Source organism: Jaculus jaculus, chromosome 5 (genome assembly GCF_020740685.1).
Source record: "Jaculus jaculus isolate mJacJac1 chromosome 5, mJacJac1.mat.Y.cur, whole genome shotgun sequence".
NCBI lineage: Eukaryota > Metazoa > Chordata > Mammalia > Rodentia > Dipodidae > Jaculus > Jaculus jaculus.
The window spans coordinates 37,550,031-37,571,579 of NC_059106.1; the positions used below are offsets into that span (position 1 = coordinate 37,550,031).

The 21,549-nt window shown below is 45.1% G+C and overlaps 1 protein-coding gene across 1 annotated transcript in view; it reads right to left on the reverse strand.

The window, feature by feature from the left end:
• Positions 1 to 21,333, reverse strand: part of Cfap74 (cilia and flagella associated protein 74) — a 78,317-nt gene extending 56,984 nt beyond the window's left edge. The window contains exons 1-11 of the mRNA XM_045150701.1: positions 21,278 to 21,333; positions 8,918 to 9,026; positions 8,267 to 8,342; positions 7,987 to 8,127; positions 6,711 to 6,809; positions 5,452 to 5,556; positions 4,783 to 4,956; positions 3,358 to 3,468; positions 2,897 to 2,999; positions 2,125 to 2,282; positions 456 to 660 (exon numbers count right to left, since the gene is read on the reverse strand). Of these exons, the coding sequence (XP_045006636.1) occupies positions 456 to 660; positions 2,125 to 2,282; positions 2,897 to 2,999; positions 3,358 to 3,468; positions 4,783 to 4,956; positions 5,452 to 5,556; positions 6,711 to 6,809; positions 7,987 to 8,127; positions 8,267 to 8,310 (1,140 nt within the window). The 5' untranslated portion in view covers positions 8,311 to 8,342; positions 8,918 to 9,026; positions 21,278 to 21,333. The remainder of the gene's footprint in view (positions 1 to 455; positions 661 to 2,124; positions 2,283 to 2,896; positions 3,000 to 3,357; positions 3,469 to 4,782; positions 4,957 to 5,451; positions 5,557 to 6,710; positions 6,810 to 7,986; positions 8,128 to 8,266; positions 8,343 to 8,917; positions 9,027 to 21,277) is intronic.
• Between the last annotated feature and the right edge of the window lie 216 nt (positions 21,334 to 21,549).

Below are 21,549 nucleotides of genomic sequence, written 5' to 3' on the forward strand. Positions count from 1 at the left end.
CCTATAATCTCAGGGAGGGGTGAGTTAGAAACAAATCTTCCCCTATGTGGGTATTGTCTCCACAGGACATCTTCTCAGAGCAGGCCCTGGGTACAAGTGAGTGAAAGGAATGCTACAGTCTCCATGGACTCCCATTAGGGATACCTGGCAGTGGGTAGACTCTGGCCACACAGGTCTCTCCTTTTGGGACTGACCCAACTCTGTATCTAAGGACAGGGGGAAGGACTTGCCCCAATATCAAAGAGGCAACTTTCCAGAGCTCCAGTAGCACCATTGATTAGTGTACTTACCTGAGAGGCGACTTTGCTAAGGGTGTACAGGGTGCCCTGCTGGGTGCTGCAGGGCTATGGCCCTGGTGACCTTGGTCAGTCTCCTCACACAGGGGCCCTCAGTTCTTCCAACCTCTACCCTTAAGTGTATAACCTCAACCTGAAAAACAGAAGTTTTCTGCTTACCAGCAGGCTGTTGGTGGTCATGGCAGAGGTCTTCTCTTCACAGAAGTCGGAGATGTAGTTCCAGGTCTTGTCTCGCAGAGTCCATCGGTCTTTGGTTTTGGTAGGGAGATGCTGTTTCTTCTTCCGATTTTCCTCCTCAGCTTCCTCTTTCAAAATCTTACTTACTATCTCCTGTTTCCGGAGCTTCTGTTCCTCCTCAAAGGCCCTATGGAAAGCACTTCTCAGACAAGAGTAGGTGCCCCTTTCTCAGCACCTACAAGCTGAGTACCTAGCAGTCACTAGAGTGACAGAGCTCTGCCTTGCTTGTTCTGTCCAGTCTTGCCCTTGTCCCGTCCAGTTCTGTCCTTTTGTTCCCAGCTTAATCTGTAAGTCCCCACAATAAACCCGGGCCCTCATAAGCTGCTCCACCCTAGTTTCTAGGTTGACAGCGGGGGGTCCCGGCTGAGACACAAAGCAAGGGCAGCAACAGGGCTTGGGGACATCTTACTCACTAGGTCCCTGAAACCTATACCAGATCAAATGTGGGGACATACAGAAAGCAGAAAAACTGTAAGGAACTGAAAGAGAGAGAGAGAGAGAGATATTGAGAGAGGGAGGCAGGAGAAGGGTGCCCCCAGTGAGAGAGTCAGCAGGCCACAAATCAGGTAGATGCTGTAGAAGGGAAAGGGTTAGACACTCTAAAATGATGGCAGCTTTAAACAGAGGCACCAAGAAACTAGTTAAGTGGAAGTTACCAGAGCATGCTGTGCAAGGTAGAAAAGGACAGATTTGAGGCAGTCCTCTTTAGAAACCCTGGACTCTTCTCTCTCTCTCTCTTTCTCAAATAAATAAAAAAAATATATTTTAAAAAGTGGGGGTTGGAGAGATGGCTTAGTGGTTAAGGCATTTGCCTACAAAGCCAAAGGATCCTGGTTTGATTCTCCAGGACCCATGTAAGCCAGATGTGCAAGGACATGCATCTGGAGTTCATTTGTACCGCTTGGAGGCCCTGGCACGCCCATTTTTTTTCTCTCTCTCTCACTCTCTGCCTCTTTCTTTCTCAAATAAATAAATAAAATATACTAAAAGAAAAAAGAAACCCTGGACTCAGGAAACTCACTTCCCACCCCTACCACCATCGTGGGACCACAGAGGCAACATTGAGCACTGACTTGGGGGAAACCAGAGAGTAAAGCCAAAGGGTAACATGTGAAGGATGAGCCCCTGGCATCCTCCCAAGAGCAGGGTGCCACAGTGTCCTGAAAATCCCACAGAACCAGGAAGCCAAGCTGAGAAGGAGTGAGGGGGCTGGGGAGTTAGCTCAGGGGTTAAAAGTGCTTGCTTGCAAAGCCTGCTGTCCCAGGTTTGATCCTCCAGTACCTACTTAAAGCTAGATTCATAAAGTGGCATGGGTCTGAAGTTGGTTTGCAGGAGCAAGAAGGCCCTGGCATGCCCATATTCTAGATCTCTCTCAGATCTGTTTCCAGACAAACAAATAAACAATAAGGAAAGAAATTTCCTAGCCCCAACAAGAGCCTCTACAGAAGTCTGAAAATGCCAGAGTCAGAGGCGAAGGTCGTGGATTACTGGAACTTTCTTCCCACATCCCATCGCTGCTTTTGATGGGATGAGGCTCAAGCCCTTTGGTCCACTGCATCCACTGGCTGAGCAGGTGCCTCCTAGCCCTCACCGCCTTTGGGCCTCCAGCTCCTGGTGCTTTCGTTGATGGAAAAGGTGCTTGAATGCATCCCCACCTTGGGACAGGATTGCTTCCTTCTCAGCACAGGCCTTCTGCTTAGCCAGCACCGTCCTGGCCTGGCCCCAGGCCTGAAACTTCTTCAGTGTTTCCTGGAAATAGGCAACTCTGAAGTCATAGCACCAGCACATGCATGTACACACTGACCTGTAGACCTTTCTTTTTGCACACACTGACATGTAGACCTTTCTTTTGAATGGATGTCCTTAAGCTAATGCTGATATCTGTGGTAGACAGTTTGCAAACATCTGTAACTCTCCATGTGTTTCTCACCCATCATGCAGTTCTGGGGGCCCCTGGGGCATGGAAGTCTATATAGCTGACCATCCTCTCTGTTCCCTTCTGTCTGAACCTTCATAGCAGTGTGTCCAGCTCTTTTCCACATCACCTTCCTACCTAACCCAAACCCTAGCCCAAGTGCTGGCTCCATCACAACTCTCTCCTTGAGATGATGTCCTCTGAGAGCAGGGCTGGGCTGTTTCCTTCCTGCTGGACTAGGGCCCCTGCACACAGCTCAGCTAGGAAGCCTATGATGGAGGCATGGTGAACTTGCAGGGAGCAGCTGAGCAGGCTGGTTGGTCCTTGGCAGGAAACTGAGGATATGGTCTGGTTCACGGAAGCAGGACCTAGTATGATGGCCAGCTAGCTGGACAAGCCAGAGAGTGTGGTGCTGTGCCTAAGGGTCAGGTGGTGGGGAGGCACTTACACGGCTGGCAGTGATGTTGCTCTTCAGTGCTAGTACAGCATCCATGCGACGCTTCATGTGCTCGCGGGACTCTAGCTCCTCCTTCTTCTCTTTCTCCCGAATTCTGGAGGAAGCAATATGCTAAGGTGATGTTTGTGAACACAGACATGTGGGAGCCTTATGTGCTGGTCACTTCCACCAAGAGAATAATGAAAGGCGACAGTAAAATGGGACAGGCCCTGGCACCCACAACCAGGCTATGGGGACAGGTAGCTGGGGATGTTCTCTGGACCCTAAGGGCTTCCTTGTGTCTCATGGTCCTCCTGTGAACACAAACAATTTAGAATTAAAACTGTACATCTATTGGTTTCCAAATGGCTTGGTGATGACTTCACTGAGTATTTTCCAACTAAAAACAAGGGAACCACAGTCCTGGATACCTCAAGGACATTGACAGAGACAGATTCAACAGGAGACCCTACCGTCCCAGGGAGGCCTTCAGGAACTTCACTGCGATCTTGTGGTTTCTCTGGGTATCTTCTACTAGCCTCTGGTGTCTCATCCCCAGCTCCCTCTGGACATGCAAGGACTTCCTGCAGTGATGTGGGGTAGAGAATGGAACCAGTGTCATGTCACATGATACACTTGCTGGAACACAGGCCACTTAAAACTATGCCTACTGTGACTCCTACACCTAGTGACCATCTTGTACAGGCTCAGGCAAAGTTAGGACTAAGGAATTCTAGACAGGCCTGGAATCATGGGTGACATAGATGTTAAAAATTCTATTGAGTGGGGCTGGAGAGATGGCTCAGCAGTTAAGGTACTTGCCTGCAAAGCCTAACTAACCAGGTTTGATTCCCCAGTACCCACATAAAGACAGATGCACAGAATGGCCCATGCACTTGGAGTTTGTTTACAGTGGCTAGAAGTCCTGGTATGCCCATTCTCTTTCTTGCTCTCCTTGGAAATAATAAAATATTTTTTTAAGTGCTACTGAGGCCAGGCATGTTGGTGCACACCTTTAATCCCAGCACTTGGGAGGCAGAGGTGGGAGGATCACTGTGAGTTCAAGGCCACCTTGAGACTACATAGCAAATTCCAGATCAGCGTGGGCTAGAGTGAGATCCTAGCTTGAAAAAAAAAGTGCCACTGGTACCCCTGGTGTGAGGGATTCTCTAAAAAAGCAGGGTCTTGTCCAGGCTGGACAGGGGTCTGACATGGGAAGGGGCCAGCAAAGATGATGATATAGAGAGGGACAAGATCACAGAGCAGCAGAAAGTGAGTGAGGAAGAGGAGACAGTGCAGGATGAGGTCCTTGAGTGCTCATAACCAGCAGCCAGAATCTATAGGAAGCAGCAGATATGGCAATGAGCTGGGCATAGTGGCAGGTGGGGAAGGTCAGGGGGAAGCTGGCTCCTGCTCAGAGCAGGGCAGCTAGATGAAGGTGGAGATACATAAAGAAGGGGTCAGGCGAGTATGATGTGCAGCACAAGTCTGGGGTATCCAGAGAAGAAAGGCTTGGTATAAGGCTTGGAAGAATGAGGTCCAATGGCCCTGAAACTTCTGGTAGTGAGTCTGGTTGAATAGAGACAGAAGTTACCCCAAGGAACATGTGGGAACTGAGCTTGAATACTTCAAAGTTCAGGGTGGACACAAGAAGAGCCAGATGTCGGGTGTGCCAGAGAATTGCCTGGCCAGACAGGGAAGAGGGAGTGTGCAGGGGAAGGGTCTGTTGGTTTCATTGATGCTGGTCACTAGTAACTGTGTGCACGTAGTACTGGGCAGGCAGGGGCAGGGAGCATGGGCAGGACCAGTGGTGCATATGTAGAGAGAGGAGCTGTGAGCCCTGGTGAAGAAGGCAGAGGGATTGGCAGGACTACAAGACTGGACCTGGTGTCACTTACCGGGCCCTCAGCAGCTGGTTCTTCTCTGCCTTCTCCAAGGCCTTTTTCTCCCTGAAGAGCTGCTGGGCTGCATGTGCCTGGAGGTGCTTCTGCCTGGCTTCTGCCTCCTCTTGGCTACGCTTCTGGACATCTTCAAATTTCCCCTTCTCGATCTCAATGTGCCACATGGTGTTCCTTGCAAACAAGAGACCACTTGCTGTTTACCGTGGCTAAGGGTTCAGAGATCTGGGATAGGACCTCCATGGAGAAACTGTCTGGCTTATGTGGGACCTGGAGATTTGAACATGAGTTCTTAGGCTTTGCAGGCAAGTGCCTTAACTGTTAAGCCATCTCTCCAGCCCAACATGTTACCTTTCAATTTATAAGCAGCTTGAAGAAGAGCAAACTGTGTTGGCTTTTTATTCTTTTTTGGTTTTTCAAGGTAGGGTCTCGTTCTAGCCCAGGGCGACCTGGAATTCACTGTGTGTTCTCACGGTGGCCTGGAACTCATGCAATCCTACTTCTGCCTCCTGAGTGCTGGGAATAAAGGTGTGCACCACCATGCCCAGTGGCTTTTTATTCTTAGCCCTTAAAGTAGGAGTTAACCCACATGCTGCTTTGAGATCTGTGTTTGCTAACTAACCAGGAACTAAATGCGAAGCCCACTCATCCTTGCTCATGCAGACTTACTGGCTCTGCTTTAGAATGGCAGTGATTTTTGACTGTAGGTCTCTCTCATTCTCTAGCTCTGTGTTTAGGCATCTGGATGCAGCCTGGAGACGGCCCACAGCTGCCCTGGAGCATAGAAACAGAAGACATGATAGATGGGCTGAATGTCAGCAAGCACCATGATCCCACCTAGAAACTGTTGAGGAGAGCCTGACATCTTCCCTCAGCTTTCTCATATTTCAAGAGAGAAGTTGAACTGGTCAACCAGGAGTGAGGCTCTATAGCATTGTGTAAAGTGTTTCCTACACCCAGTTCCACTAGGTAGGTAAGACCAAGGTAGTGCCTTACTTCAGGGCCCATCCTTGATTCCAGACAAATCTACTTTCTGCAACTGGTCTCTTTTTTTCTCTAGGAAGCTAGAAGCTGAATTCCTACTTGTCAGGACCCTCAAAACAGCAAGCCCTAGACTTAGATCCAGGAAAGATCCAGCACACTTCCTGAAACACTACCTAGCCCTTATGTTCTGAGCTGCTTTGAACCCTCACTCTGTCCTCCTTTCCTCCTGGCACTGTGTTTCTCCCAGTGTACTACTCACTATTGTTGAAGCCCAATTATGCTGTCAGATACAACCAGTTTTTGGGATGGTAAACAGGTATCTTCTTTCAGTGGTAACATGTTAGTGAAGGGAAGCCAAAGGAAGGGCTTCATCTGTGAGAAGAGTCTAAATTACACCAACCAGGAGAAATGGATGAATCCCATGTATATGGTGTTAGAAACCATGTTTCAGTAACGGGTGAAGTCTGAGGTCATCTGTGAACACTGAGATGCTGATCTCACAGAATCACATTGGTTTAAAAATCTCACACAGAGCTGGGTTTGGTGTCTCAGGCCTGTAATCTCATTTGGGAGGCTGAGGCCAGAGGATTACAAGTTTGAGGAAGGCCTGGTCTACAAAGTAATACTGCCTATAGAATAAATGAATGGATAAATAAATGAATTTCAAGGAAGGGGTGCCACTTCCATCACAATGACCAGGGCTAAGACGGCCACTTTTTGAGCTGCTTTGACTCAGCCCTGTCCACTCCACAACCTCTGCACCCTAGACTGTCATATTTTGTCTGTGTGATGTTGCCTGTGCCCCACTCTGGAGCAAGGCTACCTGCTGCCTGAGCTGAACACAGTAAATGCTTAGTGAACAAGTGAACTTCTATGGCATGGTACTACCTTGACAGCATGGTCACACTTGGCTTTCCAACCTCCTTGCCCACAGGATGACCTACATGTTGTTAGCTTCTTTTTCTCTGGTGATCTCAGCTGCAAAGCTCTCCTGCTGTTTGCTGAGGAGGCCCATTCTCTGACGACAGATACGCAGCTCCTCTCTGAAATTTTAAACCAAGAACTAGGATAATGGTTTTCTGAAGCTCTAGCCTTTTGAAGGGGTAGGGTGGGGCAGGGTCTAGGGGGCCCTAGGCCAGAGACAGAGAACACCCTGTCTTTCCAGGCATCTCTCTATCAAGTGACATCAGCAGGGGCTTATCGGACTGTTTTTTGAAAATCTATCAAAAGGGCCAGCTGTGCAGCCTCATCCCAAAGGTGATGTGCCCAGGCAGCTGAGAAATGCAGACAATATGGGCCTGTATGAGTGCAGGACCCTGAAGGGCAGCACTATGTACTCTCAGTGTGGCTTAAAACTCATGGAGATCCTCCTACCTCTGCCTCCCGAGTGCTGGGGTTAAAGGTATGCACCATCACACCTGATTCTTTTTTTTTTTTTCATTTAGGGGGGCAGATAGAGAGAGAGAATGGGTACACCAGGGCCTCTAAGCCACTGCAAATGAACTCCAGATGCATGTGCCACCTTGTGCATCTGGCTTATGTAGGTACTAGGGAATCAAACCTGGGTTCTTGGGCTTTGCAGGCAAGTGTGTTAACTGCTAAGCCATCTCTCTAGCCCTGAATTGCTTTTGAGCAACTCAGCAAAAGAATCACAGCTATGACACATGTGCTTATGCTTCTTAAGGGGAAAGGCTAAGCACAGTGGTCTAGTGAAGGTATGGAGGGGACAGCTGTCTGATTGCTGTCCAACTTTTCTTGTATGTTTGAAATTTCCTTCCCAGATATTAAGGAACATACTTTGTGTTGCTACTGACTACCCTGGCAGGTAGAACATAACATAAACTCAAGCAGATCAGGTGTCAGTGAGGCCCAGTAGGACCGTGAGAGGCAGGAGTCTGCCCACTAAGGTCTCAGCCACAGTTGGGCCCCATGCAGAAGCCAGATGGCCATGGAGGACCTAGGAGGAGAACCGAGAACCTCTGAGTCTCTGGGACCTAGACAGAAACAAGGAGCAGGAAATAAGGCTAAAGCCTAGGATGTCATCCTTGGTGGAACTTGCTAAGTTGCTCCTGGGGCAGACCCTAGCAGGACTCTCCCTTACGGGGCTCTCAAAAAGACACGGGCCAGGACTTCCCATGCCTACACTACAGAGCCAGAAGGCAGGAGGCAGCTGAGTCACGGGACCTGGGTAGCACCTAGGCCTTCAACAGGTGAGCTCACCGGGTCTTCTGAATGAAAAGGTCATTCTCCTCATGCAGTTTGTCCAGGAGGCCCATGCTCTTCTGCAGTTGAGTGTTCTGGATTTTGTCTTTGACAGTTTTCTTCATTTTCTCAGCATTCTCATTCTGTCCTTTCACTGAACTTGAAATAAAAGGGCAGCATTTTCTACACACATCAGCCATGTCACTCAGTAGTACCTCAGAGTGATTTATGCCTGACAGCTCCACAGCCCACTAAAGCTGTAGGTCAGGGAGGAGGAAGCTGCACCCTGATGAATTACCGGGAGTATCCTAGGTCAGCAACATCCTGAGGAAGAGATTCCATCTCAAATGCTGGATCTTCTAATTCATGCTTTTCTAGAAATCAAGGCAAAAGTTTAAAAAAAATGTAGACAAGACATAGTGGTGCATGTCTATAATCCAAGCACTTGGGAGGAGGAGGCAGAAGGATCAGGAAGTTAGGGTCATTATTGACTATATAGCAAGTTTAAAGCCAGCTTGAGACTCTGCTTCAAAATACTAAAAACAGAACCACCAGAACAAGACTCTAGGGTGAACATAGTGGCAACCAAAAGGAACTTCCTTTAATCGCCCAAAACTTGTTGGTTAGATTTTTGTATAGGTCTGGAATAATAAACCTTTCCTTAAAAAGGGCTAGTTGTTACCTTGGAAACCCATTTTTCTATTTTTTTCTCAAGTTAGGATCAGCATAGTGTCCTTGTTGCCTTAAATATACACACCTATTTTGAGTAATAACCACAGCCCAAGAGTTCAAGCAATAAGAAAAACTGAATCTATTTTCTTTTTTTCCTTTCTTTGTTTTTTTTTAAATTTTTAAAATTTTTATTAGCATTTTCCATGATTATAAAAAAAAAATCCCATGGTAATTCCCTCCCTCCCCACCCCCCTCTATTTTCATTTCAAGTGTTTACCTTATAGGATATCAGAAACACAGTTCCTGAGTTTTGCTCCACTACTGCTGTAGACACGTGTGGAACTCTCACTTGCTCTCTCTGTCTTCAATTGTGATCATTTAAAGGCCTGAAGAAAGCTGGGGTTAATACTGATGTTGCTTGAATTAATTCCGTTCTGTGGTACAAATAACATCTCAGTATATCATATCTGTATATATTTGAACCAAGTTGTGTGCAGAGAAGTTGATATAACTATATTTACAGAAAGCAATTTTTACAATTAAAGTTCACATTTTAACATAAAAAAACCCCAAAACTAAAAACAGCTGGGCATGGTGGCACATACCTTTAATCCAAGCACTTAGGAGGCAGATATGGGAGGATTGCTGTGAGTTTGAGGCCAGCCTGAGACTACAAAGTGAATTCCAGGTCAGCCTGGGCTAGAGTGAGACCCTACTAGAATCCCCAAGTGCTGGGCACCAACACTATCTTTCCATTGTGTATATTGAAGCTTGGGGAGGCTACAGGATATGTAAGATGCAACTATATTTTATTGAACCAGAATCTGTGTTACTTACAATAGTTCATTATTGCTACTTTATTTATTTATTTTTGAGACAAGGTCTTATTATATATCTTAGGCTGGCCTTGAACTTGCTACAATCCTCTTGCTGAGCTGCCTAAGTGCTGGGATTATAGATATCTACCCAAGCCTGGCTCAGCTTTACTTTTTTCATTTTTTCCTATTATTCAGAGAGACAGGGTTTTACTATGTAGCCTAGCTTGGCTTTGAACACTGCCAATACCCCTGAGTCAGCCTCCCAAGCATGGACCACCACAGCTGGTTGAGCTTTACTTATAGGCAGAACTGATATACACAAATCTCCTTGGGTCTCCAATAACATTCTTTAAATTGTTTTATTTATTTATTTATTTATTTGCAAGCAGAGAGAGAAAGAGATAGAAGAGAGACAGGCAGAGAGACAAAAAGTACATCAGGGCCTCCAGCCTTTGCAAATGGACACCAGGTGCATGCACCACTCTGTACATCTGGCTTTACATGAGCACTGGGGAATTGGTCTTGGGTCATTAGTCTTTGCAGGCAAGCACCTTGACCTCTGGGCAATCTTTCAAGCTCTCTAATAACTTTTATTTATATTTATATTTTTAATTAATTAATTAATTTTTTATTAGTTTTCTATTCTGCAAGTACAGGCAGTTTGGTACCATTATTAGGCTCATCTGTGACCTACCCCCTCCTCATTGGCCCCTCCTTGTTGAGGTATATGGGTCGTGCATTGTGGAGTTAGCCCACAGTTATTGGTACGATAAATGTCTCTGTATATCATGACCCAACACGTGGCTCTGACATTCTTTCCGCCCCCTCTTCCGCAAAATTTCCCTGAGCCATGTTGGGTTCATTTTTGGTCTGCTTCAGTAATGAGGTAGGTGTTGGGAGCCTCTGGGGCTCTGGCTCTGATTTGGTAGGTGTTGATTTTTCTCTGTGTTGGTCTCCTTCCCCCTTGTGGTGGTATCCGGTTAATCAGGAAAACAGCACCCTTGCTTGTTTCACCAATTTTCCTTAGTTTCAGCCAGGGCCCTTTTGAGGTATGATGGGGTGGCTCTCTCCTTAGGATCTGCATCTATCTATCTTTTCCGGGGATTTGCAGCACAGCTAGGCGGTTGCCATCCTGGCCGGAAGTCAACACTCTCTAATAACTTTTAAATATAGAAGGGTTCTACGACAAGACTTTTGAGACTCAAAATGTGGTTAATTATGGGTTTCTCTCTACAAAAATGAGTGAAAAGAAAATACAAAAGCCCACAGCCACAAGGAGGATGAGGGAAGGAAGGCTGGGGGTTAGAACCACACCAGCCCAGGAGGGGCAAAGTTCAGAGACATGGTGGTCAGGGACAAAGGTGCTGACACCCCTCTCCATGGACCAGAAGACAAATGGGCCATGGCCAGGGAACCAAGTTTCTAGGATAGAAGGGATGCCTGGAAACCAGCACAAATCCTAAATCAAGGAATTTCAGAAAAAAGTTTCAGATCATCAGAAAATTTTAAAAGAATGCTTTCAGCAAAAGGCAACAACAACAACAACAAAAATAGGTCACATTCAAAGGTTTAAAATGGCATCCAAAGTCTCAGTGGTGATGTTGGAAACCAGAAAACTGCCACTTTCTAATCTCAACCATCATTTGTCATTCTTTCAACTAGAGACAATCATGAAAATTCTCTGTTTGAGAGAAAGATGAATTTAACAGATGTACTTTTTTTCTGAAATAAAGGGAGTTAAAAGACAACCAAGAGACAGACACACTGTCTGTCCTTCTTGTTGCCAAGACTTGATTTTTGTGACAGAACTTTTATTAGCATCCTTCATGGGAGGGGCATTGTCCACAAGCTCCTCCTCAGAGTACAGGCTTTTTCCATATTCAGAGGCAGAAATTAGCTGTAAAAGAATTATGATAGAATATAGATCAACAAGATCATAGATTAAAAAAAATCAGAGCTGGGCATGGTGCCACACATCTTTAATCCCAGCACTCAGGAGGCAGAGGTAGGAGGATTGCCATGAGTTCAAGACCACCCTGAGATGACAGAGTTAATCCCAGGTCAGCCTGGACAAGAGTGAGACCCTACCTCGAAAAACCAAAAAAAAAAAAATCAGAAGTCAGTCATGGTGGCCCCTACCTTTAATCCCAGTATGGTAGAGGATTAAGATGAATTTGAGTCTACCCTGAGACTACATAGTAAATTCCAGGTCAGCCTGGGCTAGAGTGAGACTGTACCTTGAAAAAAAATCAATCCCAAAATGTATAAGAATAGACTGGCTGGGCGTGGTGGCGTATACCAGTCTGTGGTATTGACCTTTGATTCCTCTTGAGCCTTCACTAAAAACAGTGGAGGATTCTTTTATTTCAGTACACAAATTTACAAGGACAAGGCAAATACAATAAAAATAGGAACCAGGGCTTAAAAGATGGCACAGCAGTTAAGGCACTTGCCTTTAATGCCTAATGATCCAGGTTCAACTGCCCAGTACCCATGTAAAAGCCAGATATACAAAGTGATGCATGCATATGGATATAGATATAGATATAGATATAGATATAGATATAGACACATACATACATACAGGAACCAAACTGAAGCTGGGAAGTGGAAGGACAAGTGATGGGCCCGTAGATGGAGAAGAGATGCTCTAAGGAGGACTGAGAGATTTGTCAGATGTGTGGCACATTCCTATAATACTAGCACTTGGGAGGAGGAGTCAGAAGAATCAGGAGAGTTCAAGATCAGCCTCAGTTTATAGTGAGTCTGAGGCCAACCTGAGCTACATAAAATCCTGTCTCACACAAAAGAAGTAACTTATTGAGGCTGAGTTTCAGAAGCAATTGGTGAGGTGGGTAGTCTGTGTTTCATCATCACACTGAAAATCATTTTAAAACACTAGATAAAATTCTTTCTATCTCTTGTTTTTGCTTGTGCATGTGTAGTGCAGGTGGTGGTGGTGGTGTGTGTAGTATATGCATATACATGCATCCCATGTAGGTACATGTGGAGGCCAAAGGAGAAGTCAGATGTCCTCCTCGATGGCTCATCCACATTTCCTTGAGAGAGAGAGTCTTTAAACCTGGAGTTACAGTGTTTCATAAACCCCAACTATTCTCTCATCTCTGCTCCCCCCAAGACTAGGGTTACAGGTGTACATGACTATACCCAGCTCAGTTTACATGGGTGCTGAGGCACCAAACTCAGTCTCAGGCTCTCTCCTACCCTCACTCTTAGTCACTGAATCATCTCTCCATCCCCCAAATTGTCTTCCAATTTTCTTAAAAAGCGTAGGAAAAAAAACTTGCAAAATCATAAGAAATTATCAGGTTAAAATCTAAGGACTGACCTACAGAAATAAGTTGAACACAGAAAGATAAAGCCTAGTTTGTTTTATTCATTTATAGAACCTAACACAATTGACTCCACAGAGGCAGAAAGAAAAGGCTAGGGCCCGGGGGAAGAGGAAGACAGTCTGAAAGCATGATGAATATAGCCAACAACATTGGGCATTGTTACCAGCTATGTGTTAGACAAGAAGTTTCTGTTTCCTTGCAGCATCGTGGGGGGGATTACTCCCATGCATGCTAGATAAACATTTTGCCATTAAGCATCAGCACAAGTATTATACTTTTTTTTTAAAATTTATTTATTTGAGAGCGACAGACACAGGGAGAAAGACAGATAGAGGGAGAGAGAGAGAATGGGCGCACCAGGGCTTCCAGCCTCTGCAAACGAACTCCAGACGCGTGCGCCCCCTTGTGCATCTGGCTAACGTGGGACCTGGGGAACAGAGCCTCGAACCGGGGTCCTTAGGCTTCACAGGCAAGCGCTTAACCACTAAGCCATCTCTCCAGCCCAAGTATTATACTTTTTTTTCCAGGTAGTTTCACTCTAGTCCAGGCTGACCTGGAATTCATTATGTAATCTCAGGGTGGCCTCAAACTCATGGTTATCCTCCTACCTTTGCCTCCCGCATGCTGGGATTAAAGGTGTGTACCACCATGTCTGGTGTATTGTACATTTTAAAATTATGCATATGTTCTCATCATAAAGAGTGTTAAGTATTTGAGGTGCTGGATATATTAACTGTTTTGATTTAGTTATTCTCATGATATTCATGATTAAGCATACCACTTTGTAGCTCATGACTTTATGTAATTATAAATTATCAATTTATAATAAAAAGGCTTTACAGCAAAGATGGTATCTAATCATGAACATTAAAGACATTCCTTAAAAATTTTTTGTTGTTTTGTTTTTCTGAGATAGAGTCTCACTCTGTAGCCCTAGTTGGTCTGGAGCTTGCTATATAGCCCAGACTAGTTCTAGACTCATGGTAGTCCTCTTGCCTCAGCCTCCTAAAATGTTATGATTACAGATGTGTCACCATGTCCAGGTGCACTTCCTTAAGATTAAAAAACAAAGCCCGGGCTGTGACCCTCAGAATCACCAAAAATGCTTTCTGAACAAAGCAAGAATGCTATTACAACTACTTTTTAGTATTCACTAGCTTCCCTCAATGAGAATAATTAGATGAAACAGAAATAAAGGCATAAGGTGGGCTAGAGAGATTGCTCAGTGGTTAAGACACTTGCCTACAATATCTACCAACCTGGGTTTGATTCCCCAGTACCTACATAAAGCCAGATGCACAGGGTGGTGCGTGCATCTGGAGTTTGTTTGCAGTGACTAGAGGCCCTAGAGCATCCATTCTCTCTCTTACTTGCTCACTTCTTGCAAACAAATTGAAAAAATGATTTTTAAAGGCATGAGGAGGGGCTGGAGGAAAGGCCTAGGGCCAAGGTCTAGCCTCAGCAGGGTTGTAGGACTTAAAGGGGATGTGTGGAGTTGGCATTGTGAGGAAATGATATGGACCAGTAGGGCAGGTGAAGGATACTGGACGCAGAGCAAAGCTCTGCTTCTTTATTTATACTTTTATAATACATTATTATTATTATTTTTGCAAGCAAGACATAGCAACTTATTCATGTAGCTTCTATTCTCTAAGAAATCTTGCACAAGCCAGGCATGGTGGCGCACGCCTTTAATCCCAGCACTCGGGAGGCAGAGGTAGGAGGATCGCCGTGAGTTCGAGGCCACCCTGAGACTCCATAGTGAATTCCAGGTCAGCCTGGGCTAGAGTGAGACCCTACCTTGAAAAAACAAAAACAAAACAAAACAAACAAACAAAAAAAAGAAATCTTGCACAATATTCTCCTGGGTTTCCCTGCTTCTGCTTAATTCATGAATCTCTTGACCACAGAAAGGGCTGTGTTAGCCACTCTCTACATATTACCTTGCGGCCTGAATAACAGTACATTTCTCTATTTCTAATCCAGTATTGATTTAATTGTCTCTCTATGACTTTTCTTTGTTGCTTCATTTTACAGTTTGGTCCTGACCTTGCAAGTCTCTCCATAAAAGGAAGATTTTGATATTTAACTCTTTTCCCATCTTTCCAGACCCAGACCATCCTTACTCCATTAATGTATGTCCCTGTATATGGTAAAGGTTGATCTATCTAACCAGTGTTTTGCATTGCTGACTTTCGTTTAGGAGCCCACCAAACTCTATTGTTAATTTTGAAAGTTACATATTTTGTTTTACTTCCTTGTGTGGGCCCAACCTGATTATTTGAAAGATGTTTACTTTTGCTCCCTAGCATTTCAGGCTCCTTTTCTAATAAGTCCTCTGTTGGTTCAGGAAATGTGCCCATTCATTCCTGTAATCATCTTGACAACAAGAATTTTCTTTAAGTAATGTTTCTTGGGAACAATTGGTAAGGCATGTAGCATTGCAAGGAACATGTCTCATCAGGTGAAATATATATTTTATTTTTTTTATAAATATATATTTTTAAAATTTTATTTATTTATTTATTTGAGAGCGACAGACACAGAGAGAAAGACAGATAGAGGGAGAGAGAGAGAATGGGCACGCCAGGGCTTCCAGCCTCTGCAAACGAACTCCAGACGCATGCGCCCCCTTGTGCATCTGGCTAACGTGGGACCTGGGGAACCGAGCCTCGAACCGGGGTCCTTAGGCTTCACAGGCAAGTGCTTAACCGCTAAGCCATCTCTCCAGCCCGTGAAATATATATTTGTGGTGTTAAGAAACTTTGTTCATTCAAAGTAGTCGTAGTTCCATGGTCCATAACCTGTTTAAACATTATAGCCTCAGAAATTTCCATAGAAACATTATTTTCCTGTTTAGTCATTGGTGACTGTATAGACACACCTGAACTGGATTTCCTATTGCTACTGAGAAGGGGAAAATGAAAGCAAAAATGAGCAACAGTATACTTCTTATAATTCCAAGAACGAGACAGCAGTATCAGACTGCTGGGCAGCAGGCATTCTAGGAGGTCGCTGAAAGACCTCCCGGCTTTGCCAAGGGAAGTCTCGGATTCCGCAGCTTTGCAAGACGGAGTCCTGTCACTATCATACTCCTGAGCCGACTGCTGGAGCTGCTTGACCACCGCCAGCTTAGTGGTTAAGGCACTTGCCTGCGAAGCCTAAGGACCCAGGTTGAATTCCTCAGTACCCACATAAGCCAGATGCACAAGGTGACACATGTGTCTGGAGTCTGTTTGCAGTGGCTGGAGGCCCTGGTGTGCGCATTCTCTCTCTCTCTCAAATGAATAAATAATAAAGTAGTTTTTAAAAAGGCATGAGGAATGAAAGGGAAGAAAATCACCATCTTCAGATATGCTTAATAAATATAGAAAATCCAAATAAAAGCTGAGCGTGGTAGTAGACACCTTTAATCTCAGCATTTAGGAGGCAGAGGTAGGAGGATCACAATGAGTTTGAGGCCACCCTGACAATATGGAGAAAATTCCAAGTCAGCCTGGGCTAGAGCAAGACCCTACCTCAAATCCCTGCTCCCCAAAAAGAAAATCCAAACAAATATATAGATGAATTAGTGAGACAACTTAGTCATATTGCTAAGTATAACCTCAAAAATAAAACTCAAATATATTACCAGAATAAATGCCAAAAAAAAGTAGGTTTTGGAAAAGTTACCAATTACAATAAAATTTAAAAAATGAAATTCTGAGCTGGGTGTGGTGGCATGCACCACCATGCCTGGCATAAAAATGAAGTTCTTAAGAATAAATGCAGCAAAAGATGTATGAGAACTATAAGGACAAAACGATAAAACCCTGTGGGTGACATTAAAGTAGACCTACATAAAAATAAATGGAACAAGTGACCCAATTTCTTCAACAAATAAATGTCACAGGGGAAACAGGAAGGGGAAACATTTCAGATTAAAAGGGCCTTGAGAGGCAAGTCTGCCACATGCAATACGAGGGTTTAACTCCTGACTTAAGCAGCAGCCTTAAAGGACAATCTTGAGATAGTTCCTGAAAACAACACAAACTGATTGCTGTTTTTTTTTTTTTTTTTTTTTTTTAACATTTTATCTATTGCCGGACATGGTGGTGCATGCTTTTAATCCCAGCACTCAGGAGGCAGAGGTAGGAGGATCACTGTGAGTTCAAGAACACCCTGAGACTACATAGTGAGTTCCAGGTCAGCCTGGGCTAGAGTGAAACCCTACCTTGAAAAACCAAAAACCAAAAAAAAAAAAAAAATTTTTATTTGAGAGAGAAAGGGAGAGAAAGAGAAGAGGCACATATATAGAGAGAATGGGTTCACCAGGGCCTCTAGCTACTGCAAACTTTGTGCATCTGGCTTAAGTGGGCACTGGGGGAAATTGAACCTGGGTCCTTAAGCTTCACAGGCAAGTACCTTAACTGCTAAGCCATTTCTCTAGCCCTGATTACTCTTAATTTTATTGTGGTTTGTAATTATTTTGTAGGTTATCTAAGTCAGTCTCTAACAGTTAGAGGTACATGCCTAACGACTGGGGTTCGATTCCCCAGTACCCACCTAAAAGCAGATGAACAAAGTAGCATGTTGCATTTACAGCTTGTGTGTAGTGGCTAAAAGTCCTTAGGGGATCATCTAATCACACACACACACACACACACACACACACACATATATATATATATTTTTTTTTTTTTGGTTTTTTGAAGCAGGGTCTCACTATAGCCCAGGACAACCTGGAATTTACTGTATTCTCAGGGTGACCTTGAACTCATGGCAATACTCCTACCTCTGTCTCCTGAGTGCTGGGTTTAAAGGCGTGCACAGCCATGCCAGGCCTGATCGTTTGTTTTTTTTTTTTTTTTTTGAGGTAGGGTCTCACTCTAGCCCAGACTGACCTGGAATTAAAAATGTAGTCTCAGGGTGACCTCAAACTCATGGTGATCCACCTACCTCTGCCTCCTGAGTGCTGGGATTAAAGGCATATGCCACCATGCCCAGCTCTGAACGTATTTTTTTGAGGTAGGGTCTTGCTCAATCCCAGGCTGACCTGGAATTCACTATGTAGTCTCAAACTGGCCTCAGTCTCATAATGATCTCCTACTTCTGCCTCCTGAGTGCTGGGATTAAAAACATGAGCCAGGGCTGGAGAGATGGCCTACTGGTTAAAGTACTTGCTTGCAAAGCCTAAGGACTCTTGCTCAACTCTCCAGGTTCCATGAAAGCTAGTCACGCAAGGTCACACATGTGCACAAGGGGGCACACAAGTGTGGAATTTGCAGTGGCTGGAGGCCCTGGCACACCAATTCTCTCTCTCTTTTTCATACTAAAAACAAACAAACAAAAAAAAGCATGAGCCAAAAAAAAAAAAAAAAAGAAAAAAAATCTTGAGGGCTGGAAGACTGCTCAGCAGTTAAGAGAATTTCCTGTGCAACCATGACAGCCTGAGAAGACCACTTGAATTCAATCCTCAAGACCTACATGAACAGCTGGGTGTAGTCACACATATCTATAACTCTAGTCCTATAAAGGAGCACAGATTTGAGAAACCCCAGAATTTGTGAAAAACTGCAAGCTCCTGTATGAGTAAGACTCCACTTCAAATAAGAATGGGCAGAAGAGGGGGCTACAGAGGAGGAGGTTCAGTGGTTAAGGCTACACCCAGCTGTTCATGTAGGTCTTGGGGATTGAATTCAAGTGGTTCTTTTCAGGCCTTCCTGCTTGCACAGGACATCCTCTTAACTGCTGAGCCATCTTTCCAGGCCTCAGGATGTTTTCTTAAATTAAAAAAAAAATTGTATTTATTTATTTGGGAGAAAGAAAGGGAGAGAGAAAGAGGCAGAGAGAGTGGGCGAGTCAGGGCCTCCAGCCACTGCAAACGAACTATAGATGCATGTGCCACCTTGTGCATCTGGCTTACATGGGTCCTGGGTTGTTGAACCTGGGTCCTTTGGCTTTGCAGACAAACCACTAAGCAATCTCTCCAGCCTTTTAATTTTATTTATTTATTTGAGAGGGAAAGAGACAGATAGAAAGATAGAGAGAATGGGTATGGAGGGCCTCTAGCCACTGCAAATGAACTCCACCTGTATATCTGTCTTATATGCGTACTGGGGAATCAAACATGGGTCCTTTGGCTTTGCTGGCAAGCACCTTAATTGCTAAACTATCTCTCCAGCCCAAGATTTTTTTAAAAGAGTAAATACCGTATTATTCCATTTCTATAAAATTTTTAAAAATAGGTGATCCAGCCATGACTGCATGGCAGTAGGAATGCTGGAGAGGATGAGACAGGAAGATCATGAATTTAAGATCAGCCTCAGTTAGTAAAGTACTTCCCTAACAAATCTCTAGCCCTGCATAAACCTGGTATGGCCTCATGATTGTAATCCCAGCATTCAGAAGGTGAAGGCAGGAGGATCAGAAGTCCAAGGTTATCCTCAGCTACATAAGTGAATTCAAGGCCAACCTGGGATACATAAGACCCTGTTTAAAAGGGGTGCTGGAGAGATGGCTCAGCGGTTAAAGTGCTTGCCTGCAAAGCCTGACCACCCGTGTTTGATTCCCCAGTACCCACTTAAAGCCAGTGCACAAAAGAGCACATACATCTGGAACTCATTTACAGTGGCTAGAGGCCCTGGTGTGTCCATTCTCTGCCTCTCTTCTCTCTCTGCCTGCAAATGCATTGTGGATGCTAACCTGAGTGTTTTCAACTTGGCTATTCTTGGGGGGAAGAGGGGGAGGATGTTAGGATGTTCCTTGTCTGATAGATACTATGGTGCCACATTGGCTGGGACCCAAAAGGGCTAGTAGAATTTGAAAACTTTCCATCTCTCTAAACCAGATAATGTCTGCCAAGAAGTCTAGAACCAAAGCACCCAAGATTCAGCATCTTATTATCCCATGTGTCCTGCAACACAAACAGTCTGAAGAAACAACACACTGAGAAATGTAAGGAAGAGGCTGCAGAATATGCCCAACTTTTCTTTGCCAACAGAATGAAGGAAGCCAAAGAAACCACCAGGAACAGATTGCCAGGAGACACAGGTTGTCCTTGCTGGAAGCTTCTACTCCCAAGTCTGGGTCTAGTCAAAAATGTGAATCTTGAGGAGTAACAAATAAATGATCAGACCTTGGGGGAACAAAGCAGGTGGGACAACTCACTAGAGACTCTTGAGCTTGGACCTGTTGACATTCCCCCATAGGAGGACCCAAGGAAGGTCTTCAGGTACAAGAGGCCTAAGCAGCCATGGGGTGGTCATCATTCATGCTGGGATAAGGCTTCTCAGTGATACAGCTGGATTGAGGTTCCACTTTCCAGAAAGTAACCCTAACTCTGCTCTGTAAATATGTAAAATAAATAATAAGTGGTAACACTTAACTATTGTTTAGGAATAAATTCATAGGCAGTAAAACTAAAGATGAAGAAAAAAGAATCACAAGTTACTGGGTAGTCAAGAAGGGAGTTACATATAAGTAAATGTGTTCCTGCATCCCCTCTCCCTGCTCTGTAAGTAACCTCTTCAAACTGATTGGTTCATCAGAATGGGTTTTGGTGTAATCATACCTTGGTTTGCCCTCTGTGTTTTATCTGGGGTGAGTTGATGTGTTTTGGGAAAATGATTCACCTAACACTGGCCCACAGCAGATGCTCAAGGAATGGTTACCAAATACTTTTACACATACAGGAATATATATATCAAGCTAGGAAGGCCTATCCACTTCCAAAGAGGGGTTATGCATATACAGCCCAACTGGAATGGCAGAATGTGAACTGTGCTTGCCCTCACACCTCTCAGACCCACGCACATAACCATGGGGCACACAGGAAAGCAGACCACCTTGGCCATGCGGCCATGACAGCTCACCCTCACTGGAGACTCCAGGCAGTGAGTCATCCCTGACGCCTTCAAACCATAGGCCTTCAAACTATACGCCAAAGCCTCAGAACACGCCAGCTCTGGGACAGACCACTGGTTGCACCTGTGCCCACCTCTCTCTGCCAGTCCCCTTGCTAGAACTTCTAAGCAAATGGCCTCTCAGCAGTGACCCTCTTCAGAAAGGTCTCTCAGGAATTGATCCTCACAATGACCTCTCAGAAACTGACCATTTAGGCCAGGGTGGTGATGCACACCTTTAATCACAGCACTTGGGAGGCAGAGATAGGAGGATCGCTGTAAGCGTCAGGCCAGCCTGAGACTACATAGTGAGTTCCAGGTCATCCGGGGATAGAGCTTGACCCTATATAAAAAAAAAAAAAAAAAGCAAAGAAATTGGACCCTCAGCAGTGGTGCCTCAGAAACTGACCCTCAGCAGAGGCCCCTCAAGATCTGACCCTCTGCAGTGGCCCTTCAGGAACTAACCCTTAGCAGTGGTTCCTCAGGAACTGACCCACAGCAGAGGCCCCTCAGGAAGTGACCCTCTGCAGTGGCCCTTCAGGAGCTGACGACCCTCGGCAATGGTCCCTTTGGTACTGACCCTCTGCAATGTCTTTTCAGTGGCAGACCCTCAGCAATGACCGCTCAGCCGCGAGGAGAATGAGTAGTTTGGGCGGGTATCTCCATGACAACGGAAGGCTCCATAGCAGCGGGCGGGGGAGCACACTTCTCCCGGGGCTGTGGTTCGGGCCAACGCGTCTCCCGCACAGGCGCAGTGCGGGTACGCTGGGCACCCTCCGGAGTGAGTGAGAGCGCCGGAGAGGACGCTCTGATCTCCCAGAGACATAATGGCTTGATGGTTTGGCCCATGCC